The 10,869-nt window shown below is 45.9% G+C and overlaps 1 protein-coding gene across 9 annotated transcripts in view; it reads left to right on the top strand.

Moving 5' to 3' along the window:
* The window catches only part of DSCAM (DS cell adhesion molecule), a 635,668-nt gene that overhangs the window by 284,964 nt on the left and 339,835 nt on the right, over positions 1-10,869 (top strand). For 8 of the 9 annotated variants that reach the window (XM_068270401.1, XM_068270399.1, XM_068270402.1 and 5 more), the window contains 2 exons: positions 487-762; positions 4,727-5,005. In XM_068270401.1, the coding sequence (XP_068126502.1) occupies positions 487-762; positions 4,727-5,005 (555 nt within the window). Of the gene's footprint in view, positions 1-486; positions 763-4,726; positions 5,006-10,869 lie in introns of those variants that run through there. The other variant, XM_068270406.1, reaches the window with a different exon arrangement.

The following is a 10,869-nucleotide window of genomic DNA, read 5'->3' as shown; positions in this document are numbered from 1 at the left end:
AGCAGTCCCTATGACCGCAGGGGGGCTAGAGCTGTGAGAGAACCCCAACTACTACTTCACTCCCACTGATAAAGGGCTTCATTCTTCAGATCAGGTGTTTTATGGCTACACTTGTTATGAGTGTGACGATTATGATGGCCACACTTGTTTTATGACACTTGCAAGATGGGCCCCTAGGCTGTGAGAGTCACCAAGGGGAGGCAAGGGAAAGGGTGTGAACATGGGGGGGGGGGGCATCAAAGTTTTGCTGGGGGGTCCGGTGATTTGTGGTTATGCCGCTGGGCCAGGGTATGATTGGAACAGGGTGGCAGAGGTGAGGCAAAAAATATCTCACCTAGCAATGCTAGAAAGCCAGACCATCTCACTCCTCCTCATCTGTTGTGACTTACCACTCATTTCCATTCCTTCATCATTTTATCCATCTTTCCATTAGCTGTACACTTCTGCCTGCGAGAATCATATAGTGCCCTTCTGTGTGCTTTCCAGGTCCGGCCAGCATCCGTCCAATGAAGAACATCACAGCAATTGCAGGGTGGGACACGTACATCCACTGCCGTGTGATTGGCTATCCGTACTACTCCATCAAATGGTACAAGAACTCTAACCTCATTCCATTCAACCACCGGCAAGTGGCATTCGAGAACAACGGAACGCTGAAGCTGACGGATGTACAGAAGGACGTGGATGAAGGGGAATATACGTGTAATGTGCTAGTTCAGCCGCAGCTGTCCACAAGCCAGAGTGTCTATGTTACGGTGAAAGGTAAAGTTGCTTTATACGCAAGATTTCGGATATCCGATCTACCCATATAATCTGAACTTTTTCAACTATCCGAACTTTGAATAGCAATTCGGATATTTTTTAAAATCCGAATAGACTATCCGAGCAAACTCTGATTTCCCATCTGAAATGCGAAATCCGGGCGGATAGTAAGTACAGATATCCGAGCAGAAGCCAAAATCACCCTCAATGGCAAAAATCAGAGAGAGCGAGAGAGAGAAAGAGACCTCCGAAAGTTTTTTTTGCCATTTGAAGAGACTTTTGGAAGCATTTTAAGCCATTTTCAGGTCACTTCCGGTTTTCTATCCGGATATAGTTTACGCGGATACCAAAAAGTTCGGATTTGCATATCCGATTCGGATCCGGATATCTGGGTATCCGGATCCGAACCAATTCGGATTTTAAAAAGGGGTATCCTAGCACCCCTGTACATACTGTAAATACTTATGTTCTTTTTGACACAAGGTTCAAAGCTTCAACGATACGCAACTGCATTTTGGTGTCAGTGTCAGTGGCGTTCCTACTGTAGGGCGCAGGGGGGCGTGGCGCACCGGATGACAGACAGCTAGGGGGGTGTCGCCACAACCCCCCACAGCAGCAGAGCAGGAGGGGGAAGCAGCGCTAGAAGGAGGGACAGTGGGGGCAGCGGTGGGGAGGGGGGACATATCCCCTCCCCCTCCCTCACCTGGGACCCCTCCTTCTGCCTCTCTCCCCCTCCATAGATTGCCGACGGCAAGTGCAGGGGCGGCGAGGAGGCATGCGGAGAATTACCCACCACTTCCGCGATCCAAGCGCTGGCAGCGTCATGTCGTCACAGATCTCCGCCTTCAATGCCGCCCACTGTGCTTCCTGATTAGCGGAAGCACAGTGGGCGGCATTGAAGGCGGAGATCTGTGACGACATGACGCTGCCAGCGCTTGGAACGCGGAAGTGGTGAGTAATTCACCGCATGCCTCTTCGCTGCCCCTGCACTTGCCGCCGGTAATCTATGGAGGGGGAGAGAGGCAGAAGGAGGGGTCCCAGGTGAGGGAACGGGGGGGGGGATATGTCCCCCCCCCCCACCGCTGCACCCACTGCCCCTCCTTCTAGCGCTGCTTCCCCCCCTCCTGGGGCATCTATACTGGGGGCAACTGTACTAGCTATACTGGGGGCAACTGTACTAGCTATACTGGGGGCAACTGTACTAGCTATACTGGGGGCAACTGTACTAGCTATACTGGGGGCAACTAAACTAGCTATACTGGGGGCAACTAAACTAGCTATACTGGGGGCAACTATACTAGCTATACTGGGGGCAGCTATACTGGGGGCAGCTATACTAGCTATACTGGGGGCAACTAAACTAGCTATACTGGTAGCAACTAAACTAGCTATACTGGGGGCAACTAAACTAGCTATACTGGAGGCAACTAAACTAGCTATACTGGGGGCAACTATACTAGCTATACTGGGGGCAGCTATACTAGCTATACTGGGGGCAACTATACTAGCTATACTAGGGGCAACTAAACTAGCTATACTGGGGGCAACTATACTAGCTATACTGGGGGCAGCTATACTGGGGCCAGCTATACTGAGGGCAGCTATACTAACTATACTGGGGGCAGCTATACTAGCTATACTCGGGGCAGCTATACTAGCTATACTGGGGGCAGCTATACTGTGGGCAACTATACTGGCTATACTGGGGGCAGCTATACTAGCTATACTGGGGGCAGCTATACTGCGGGCAACTATACTAGCTATACTGGGGGCAACTAAACTAGCTATACTGGGGGCAGCTAAACTAGCTATACTGGGGGCAGCTAAACTAGCTATACTGGGGGCAGCTAAACTAGCTATACTGGGGGCAGCTATACTAGCTATACTAGGGGCAGCTATACTAGCTATACTGGGGGCAGCTATACTAGCTATACTGGGGGCAGCTATAGTAGCTATACTGGGGGCAGCTATACTAGCTATACTGGGGGCAGCTATCCTGGGGGCAGCTATACTAGCTATCCTGGGGGCAGCTATACTGCGGGCAACTATACTAGCTATACTGGGGGCAGCTATACTGGGGGCAACTATACTAGCTATACTGGGGGCAGCTATACTAGCTATACTGGGGGCAGCCATACTAGCTATACTGGGGGCAGCTATACTAGCTATACTGGGGGCAACTATACTGGGGGCAACTATACTAGCTAATACTTTAAATTACAGTTAGCCTTCATCCGGTCATGACCACGCCCAATTTTTGCCGCGAAGTACGCCACAGGTTGTGGCCACGCCCATTTTTTTTTTTTTTGGGGGGGGGGTGTCTTTTAACCTTCCTGGCGGTAAGCCCGAGCTGAGCTCGGGCTATGCCGCCGGAAGGCACCGCTCAGGCCCCGCTGGGCCGATTTGCATAATTTTTTTTTTTGCTGCACGCAGCTAGCACTTTGCTAGCTGCGTGCAGTGCCCGATCGCCACCGCTACCCGCCGATCCGCCGCTATCCGTCGCGCCCCACAGCCGCCCCCCCCCCAGACCCCGTGCGCTGCCTGGCCAATCAGTGCCAGGCAGCTCTATGGGGTGGATAGGAATCCCCTTTGACGTCACGACGTCGATGACGTCGGCGACGTCATCCCGCCCCGTCGCCATGGCGACGGGGGAAGCCCTCCAGGAGATCCCGTTCTTTGAACGGGATCTACTGATCGCCGATCGCCGGCGGCGATCGGAGGGGCTGGGGGGATGCCGCTGAGCAGCGGCTATCATGTAGCGAGACTTCGTCTCGCTACATGAAAAAAAAAAAAAAATTAAAAAAAAAGATTTGCTGCCCCCTGGCGATTTTTTAGCAAACCGCCAGGAGGGTTAATACCCAGCACCGGGTGCCAAATGCCCTAGGTACGCCACTGGTCAGTGTTAGTAAAGATGGGACATAAATTGAACCTAAACTGGTTAACTGATCTCAAAAGTCTATGTACAGTAGACCTTAACCAGAACCTGGACCGAGTAAAATTATTTAAAATAAACACATGATGTACCTTCAAATGAATATTATATACTTACCTCACATTTAGTTCCTCTCAGGAGCTCACCATCTTCTTCTAACAATGATTATAGAACTTCCCTGGAGTCTCATGGTGTTATTTTTAATGTAGGGATTTACATTTTAACTGTGGCTTGTACACAGCAGCCATGTCAGATCGATGTAGAATTTTATTCATTCAGCTCCCCCTCCCAAAAAATAATATTATTTATATAGCGCTGACATCTTTTGCAGAACTTAATGGGGTATATAGTCTAGTCACTAACTGTCCCTCAGAGGGGCTCACAATCTAATCCCTACCATAGACAAATGTCCATCATAGTGTAGAGCCAATTTTAGGTGGAGGTCACTTAACTTATCTATATGTTTTTAGAATGTGGGAGGAAACCCACATGGGCATGGGGAGAACATACAAACTCCATGCAGATAGTGACCTGGCTGAGATTTGAACCACTTTGAGGTTTTTAGGTATTGTTTGTTCAGCCAGAGAAAAGTGTTTTGCCTTCTATCTACTTTTCTCATCATGTCACGTCAGGTTAAACTTTTAGCAGCCAACTTATTTAGAGGCTTGCAAGTGCTCCAGGCCAAATTGTTTTAGCACATTTTTTATTTCTTAATTGTTACATTTCCTTGCTACTAATTAGTACTTCTGTAATGTGTATTTATGGCCACTTGTCACTAGGGGGCAGTGTGAGACAATAACAGGACTTCTGCTTTCAGTTTCTATATCCTCTGCTAGCAGAGAGACATCAAAGCATTCCAAGAATTTACAGCACAAAGGAGTTCTGCCAGCTGAGGTTAAAAGCAGTGCACTTATCTCAAACCAGAAATTCATTTGAAGCTGTTAAGGGGTTAAGTTACAGTGCTCTGCAGGGAAATATGCAGAAGCCCCTGGCGGAATTGTTACATTGACCCGGTGTGTTGATGTCTTGCAGTGCCGCCATTCATCCAACCATTTGAGTCCCAAAGATTCTCCATTGGACAGAGAGTGTTCATCCCATGTGTTGTGGTCTCTGGGGACCTTCCCATCACCATCACCTGGCAGAAGGATGGAAGACCAATTCCAGCCAATCTCGGGGTGACCATCGACAATATCGATTTCACCAGCTCTCTGCGTATCTCCAATCTGTCTCTGATGCACAATGGAAATTACACCTGCATTGCTCGAAATGACGCTGCAGCTGTGGAACACCAAAGCCAGTTAATTGTCAGAGGTAAGCGCACACACCGAAGTGACTTAACGTTAATGACCAAGTTCAGACACCATTTGCGTGCATGTTTTACAGAACATAGTTTTATATGGATCATACGGTTTTTGAAAAATAAAAGTAAGAAAAATGATTGTTGCACCAATTCATAGATCTGCATTTCCTCCACAAAAGCCTCCCAACTGCTTGCTCATGTAACTGGAAATGGAAGGAGGAGGCTGGGAATGAGCAGGAAGCTGTCAGTTGCTGAGAACCATTGGAATATGTTGTTGTAGAATTAATTTTAAAAAATTCTCGATTATACTCACTTCTCTGATTCCACAGCCCTTTACGTCTCTAAAAGTGAACCAGAGACGAAGCACCATCATGTATTTTACCATATATATCAGTGGGGACATTAGAGAAAACACCTACCCTGCTCTCTGTTTCATTCTTCACTGCACAGCCTGCTTCTTATCAGCCCTGATAAAATCCCCCACTGAGCATTCAGTCTGGTTTTGCTCAGGAATCATTAGAGCTGAATCTGTGTTTTCTGGTATATTTTCAAGCCCAAGCTTGCCCCCTTGTGGCTCTGCTCAGGAATCATCATAGCTGAGTCATTATAGCAAAGCCAGACTGAATGCCCAGTCAGGGATTTTATCAGGGCTGATAAGCAGGCTGTGTAGTGAAGAATGAAACAGAGAGCAGGTTAGGTGTTTTCTCTAATGTTCCCACTGATATATATGGCAAATACATGAGGGTGCTTCGTCTCTGGTTCACTTTAAGATTTTACATCACCGTTCCACCATTCACATGCCCTAACTCGTGGTCTGGTGTAAGTGGAAACCTAATCAAACGGCTTCTGAAAAGACTACTGAAGTGAGAAGTAAATGGTGGCTGCCATATTTGTTTCCTGTTAAACAATACCAGTTGCCTGGCAGCCCTGCTGATCTATTTGGCTGCAGTAGCGTCTGAAAAACTCCAGGAACAAGCATGCAGCTAATCTGATCTGACAATAGTGTCAAACACCTGATCTGCGGCATGCTTGTTCAGGATCTATTGCTGAAAGTATTAGAGACAGAGGATTGCAGAGCTGCTAGGCAACTGGTATTGCTTAAAAGGAAATAAATATGGCAGCATCCATATCTCTCTCGCTTTAGTTGTCCTTTATGCACAAAAGTGTGACCCGCGGGAATAGGTCTGTTGCACCGTGGTAATGGACATTGTGTAGCATGTGTTACCATGGCGATGCGCCCATTACCACGGTGCAACAGACCTATTCCCGCGGGTCACACTTTTGTGCATAAAGGACAACTAAAGCGAGAGAGATATGGATGCTGCCATATTTATTTCCTTTTAAGCAATACCAGTTGCCTGGCAGCTCTGCAATCCTCTGTCTCTAATACTTCAAGCCATTGACCCTGAACAAGCATGCAGCAGATCAGGTGTTTCTGACACTATTGTCAGATCTGATAAGATTAGCTGCATGCTTGTTTCTGGTGTTATTCAGATACTACTGCAGTTAAATAGACCAGCAGGGCTGTCAGGCAACTGGTATTGTGTAAATGGAAATCCATATGGTAGCCTCCATATACTTCTCATTATAATTGTAAACAAAAATTCCTCCTACAAGACGAATGTGTGAAAAGCACATGATCAGTTTATCAGCTAATCAATCTGTACTTCTCTGATTGGCTGGTCCCCATCACCCTACGCCTGGTGCACACCATGCAATTTCTGGTCAGATAGACGGGTGAAATTGATTTTTTCCGACAGGTCCGATCTGATTTCCAATTGTTTTTCTGATTGGTTTTGTAATCGAAAGTAATCGGAAAAAAGACCAGAAAAAGGAAATCAGTTTGTATCTGTCTGAAATAATTGATTCGACCCATCTATCAAACGGGAAATTGCATGGTGTGTACCTGGCATTGATCACATGATTATTACCGGCTAATCAGAGAAGTCACAATTGATCACAAGATGAATGGAACATGTGCATCTCCTAGGAGAATTGGTCATCTCTGGCAGTTCTTGTGCTAGAAAACAACTGTTTGAAATAGATTGTAACCCGTGTGAGCATCCTATACAGTAAAATGCAGGTGTCCCTGCGTCATCAACTGAATGGTTGTGTTTCCCTGGCTTTTTTGTACTGAGCATGTGCGCAGCCAGGGCAGTTAGGACACAGGGCCGGATCTGACAGTTTGCTGTCTGTGGTTCACAGAGGTTCTCATTGCATTGTGGGAAATAACAGCTTTTTCCAACTGCCAAACAAGCATGTCTCTGTGTGCATATACTTCAGATAGTGGTGGGGAATGAGCAAGCGGGACGCGTATGTGCGTGCGTTGTGGGGGCTGTGACCTAGCGCCCGGGCGGGCCTTTTTACTAGTAAATAAATGTTTTGCATGTGGATCCTCTTATCCTTAGACATGGAAGCACAAAGATGGAGACACCGAGAGCCCAATGTAGTGTAGTGTGTACTGGTAGAGTGGATATGTAAGGTAAATATGCAGATATACTCATAAACAAGGGTTACCGTGCAGGTAATCCCCACGCAGGATTAAGAAGTCGCTCTCTGTAGATAGGAAAAACGGGGCAACACCCCTCCACCAAGGGTGGACACAGGAACTGTATATGCAGACAGATGCGCCAAAAGAATAACATTTACCAAAAATCTTAAAATGAGAGCAGGCAGAGGTGGACTTACCTCCTCCAAGCAGATACACAAAGAGACTGTTGTATATATTCAAAACAACAAGAGTTTATTTGCATACTCCAAAAAGTACAAGTGCAACACGTTTCGCATCTCCTGCTTCATCAGGCAAAAAAATAAGCATGTACTCATACAGGTCTGGTGCAAAGCTCAGCGCCTCTGTGCTCCATTTTTTATTGCCTGATAAAGCAGGAGATGCCTGCGAAATGTGTTGCACTTGCACTTTTTGGAGGATACAACAGTCTCTTTGTGTGTCTGCTTGGAGGAGGTAAGTCCACCTCTGCCTCCTCTCATTTTTTAACATTTTTAGTAAATGTTATTCTTTTGGTGCCTCTGTCTGCATATACAGTTAGACATGGAAAAGCTTTTCTTGAGTCTATAATGGAAGCCGTAGGTGAATGTAAGCCTATCTGTAAAGGAGAAATATGATTATACAATTTTTGTTTTTTAGATTGATAATGCCAATATAATGTATTTCTGAATCTACCCCTCTAAGAGGCTCTGCTTATTCCTCATATGCCTGTATTGTATACAGGTACACAAACACACCAGTGACAGGGGCATAGCAGTAGCCATAGCAGTCATAGCCATTGCTATGGGGCCCTTGAGCAAAGTGGGCTCAATCGGTAATTGATGTGTACACTATTTATTTTCCTGTTTTCTCCATGACTTTATCTCATTGCCTGTAGACTGTTTGCAGTGCAACTTGCGTAGTAATGTACATTGGCCAATCAACGTATATCCCATAGGGTAGGGGCAGGTGACATTGCTCACAAGTGCCCGGGTCTGATGGAGCCTTTAAAATTCTTCTATGTGGCCACATAATCTCTAGCTTTTTTGCTGTGACTAGGGTTGGGGAGAATGGTTAAAAATAATTAAAATTCTTCTTTTCTCCAACAGAGTAACCAAGCAGCTCAGGCTTGCTATACACCTGCGGCTCTGGATGCAAGCCTGGCTTACAGGGGCATAAAGAGATAATCTGCATATTCAGTAGTGGTGCATTGTGGGTAACCACAAATGTTCACTTATAGCTGAATTATTTCAAATTTCCTTCTGTTTTAAGAAGGCAAATTTCACCAAGCATTCTTTTCATCAATTATTATGGCCAAAATGTGGCTTCCTATGTGTGCCTGGATAAAAGAGCAAGTCACATGTGGAGTACACACACGTCAGCGCACACACAGACATCATGCCAGGTTTCCACAACATAAATACAATGTTGCTGCAATATGTTATGAGCCACAGGTTTAGCTCTCCCTCTAGTGGTCAGAAATATCATGTGAATGATTTTTTTTTTTATCCATTCATCTACTTTTCTGGGATAGGTGGCCATACATCTCTTGACTTGGTGGGCGATCAACCATCCGATTCGATAATTATTATTGAATCAGATGAAAATTGGTGCCACCAAGAGCATGCCCGATCGACAACTTTGGGTCGAAATCGGTCGCTTGTTTCGATTGGACATGCTGCAAGATGTCAGGCCGTTGTGGTCGATCGGGTGTGCGATATCAGGACAAGCGGCGTAACCCCCAGCGTTGTCCACTCTAATGTAAAATGTTCCCCCCGAGGCAGTATACTTTCCCTGTCCGTGTCTGCCGCTGGCTCTGTCCACAATCCGCATACACGTGACGTCACACAGGCTGGCAACCATATGAGGCGCGAGTATGTGGACCGCAGACAGAGCATGGAGCCAGCAGCGGACACTAACAGGTAAAATATGCTGCACAGGGCAGCTTGGGGGAGGGCATTTTACATTAAGGATAGCAGCGTTTGGCCAGCGAGGCGGCGGATGCGGTGTGTGGGCAGCTGACAGATTTCTCTCTAATCAGATTCAATCAGAGAAAGATTTGTTTCTGCCCATCATCGCTAGATGTATGGCTACAGTGACTAACTTGACTGATCATTTCCCCTAAAGAAGTTTCTTTCTCCAGCCTCCCTGGTCACATCACACTCAGGTGTAGATCTAACTGATTCATTTATTGTACAGTGCCACAAGAGAACAAACAAACCATGTGAAATTATGGTATCCATTCATCAGATCGACTGTCAGATAGATCAAATAGACCAAATCTGATCAGAGAGAGATCTATGGTCCACTTACACACTGCAGACAGATTTCCAATAGAATGCAATCTATTGGAGATCATTCTAGGACTGCAACCTGCCAGGTCACCCCTCCCCTTATGTAATTAATGTGTCCTCCTCCTAGCTCCAGGGATCCCGCCTCTATTGCACACCTCTGTGTTGTATTGTAGCCAAACTAGTGCAAGGAAGATTGGATCAACACCAATGTAAAAATGAAGCAGTCTATAATACCCCCGCTAGTCTGCAGCTGTTTAGAAGCCTACCCTCTCACCCCCAATCCAAGAAAAGGATTAACATAGACTGGCCTTGAGGACCTCTGGACTTCTCTCAGTCCTTTCTACTACCTGCTGGATATAGAGGTTTTACTCATAGACCCCACCCACCTCCATGTCACCTGCTGAGGTCCAGTTTGCTCTTATGGTGGCCATATACGGTACAATAAAAACCTTAGATTTTACCGTTAATTCGATCTAAACGATTGAATCGAATGCAAGTTGAAAATATTTTTTTTTTCGATCAAGAAATTCGAATGATTATCCAGTTTTTTCGAGAAAAATCTGATCGGACATGCTGGAAAAATCCTTATATTTGATCTAACAGAATAAGCAAACTATATTATGTAATCAAAATAAAATGAAAAATTGTACCATGTATGGCAACCTTTAGAGGTGTGAAGCGGGATAGTTTCCTCCCATCTCAGCCTGTCCCCATTGATTTTGGACCATCATATCCCCAGGGATGAGTTTGGGCAGAGGTTCCGTCCCTCTGTTTCCTCCTTTCAGCGTTGGCTTTATTGGTCATATCACACTAAAGATCATGTGATGTAAACAAACATCATGTGGTCTTTAGGGAGTATTAATAGTGTTGGGAATCCTGTCTTTGTCATCAGCTCCAGCAAATGATTCATCCCAGCCTATTCTTGCCTTTTCTTCGCTCTGCATTTCCTCTGTTCTGCCAGGTCTTCAGTAGAGAGCTCTTTCACATTGGCTTTCCCTGCATGACTCCAGCAGAATTTCTGCAGCGCAAAGGGCTCTTCCTAATAATATTATTTTTGAAAAAAAAGCAGAGATTTATGAGCATTTTGTGGAGCAAT

The sequence above is a fragment of the Hyperolius riggenbachi genome, chromosome 2, assembly GCF_040937935.1.
Source record: "Hyperolius riggenbachi isolate aHypRig1 chromosome 2, aHypRig1.pri, whole genome shotgun sequence".
NCBI lineage: Eukaryota > Metazoa > Chordata > Amphibia > Anura > Hyperoliidae > Hyperolius > Hyperolius riggenbachi.
This window is presented reverse-complemented; position numbering and strand designations above follow the sequence as displayed.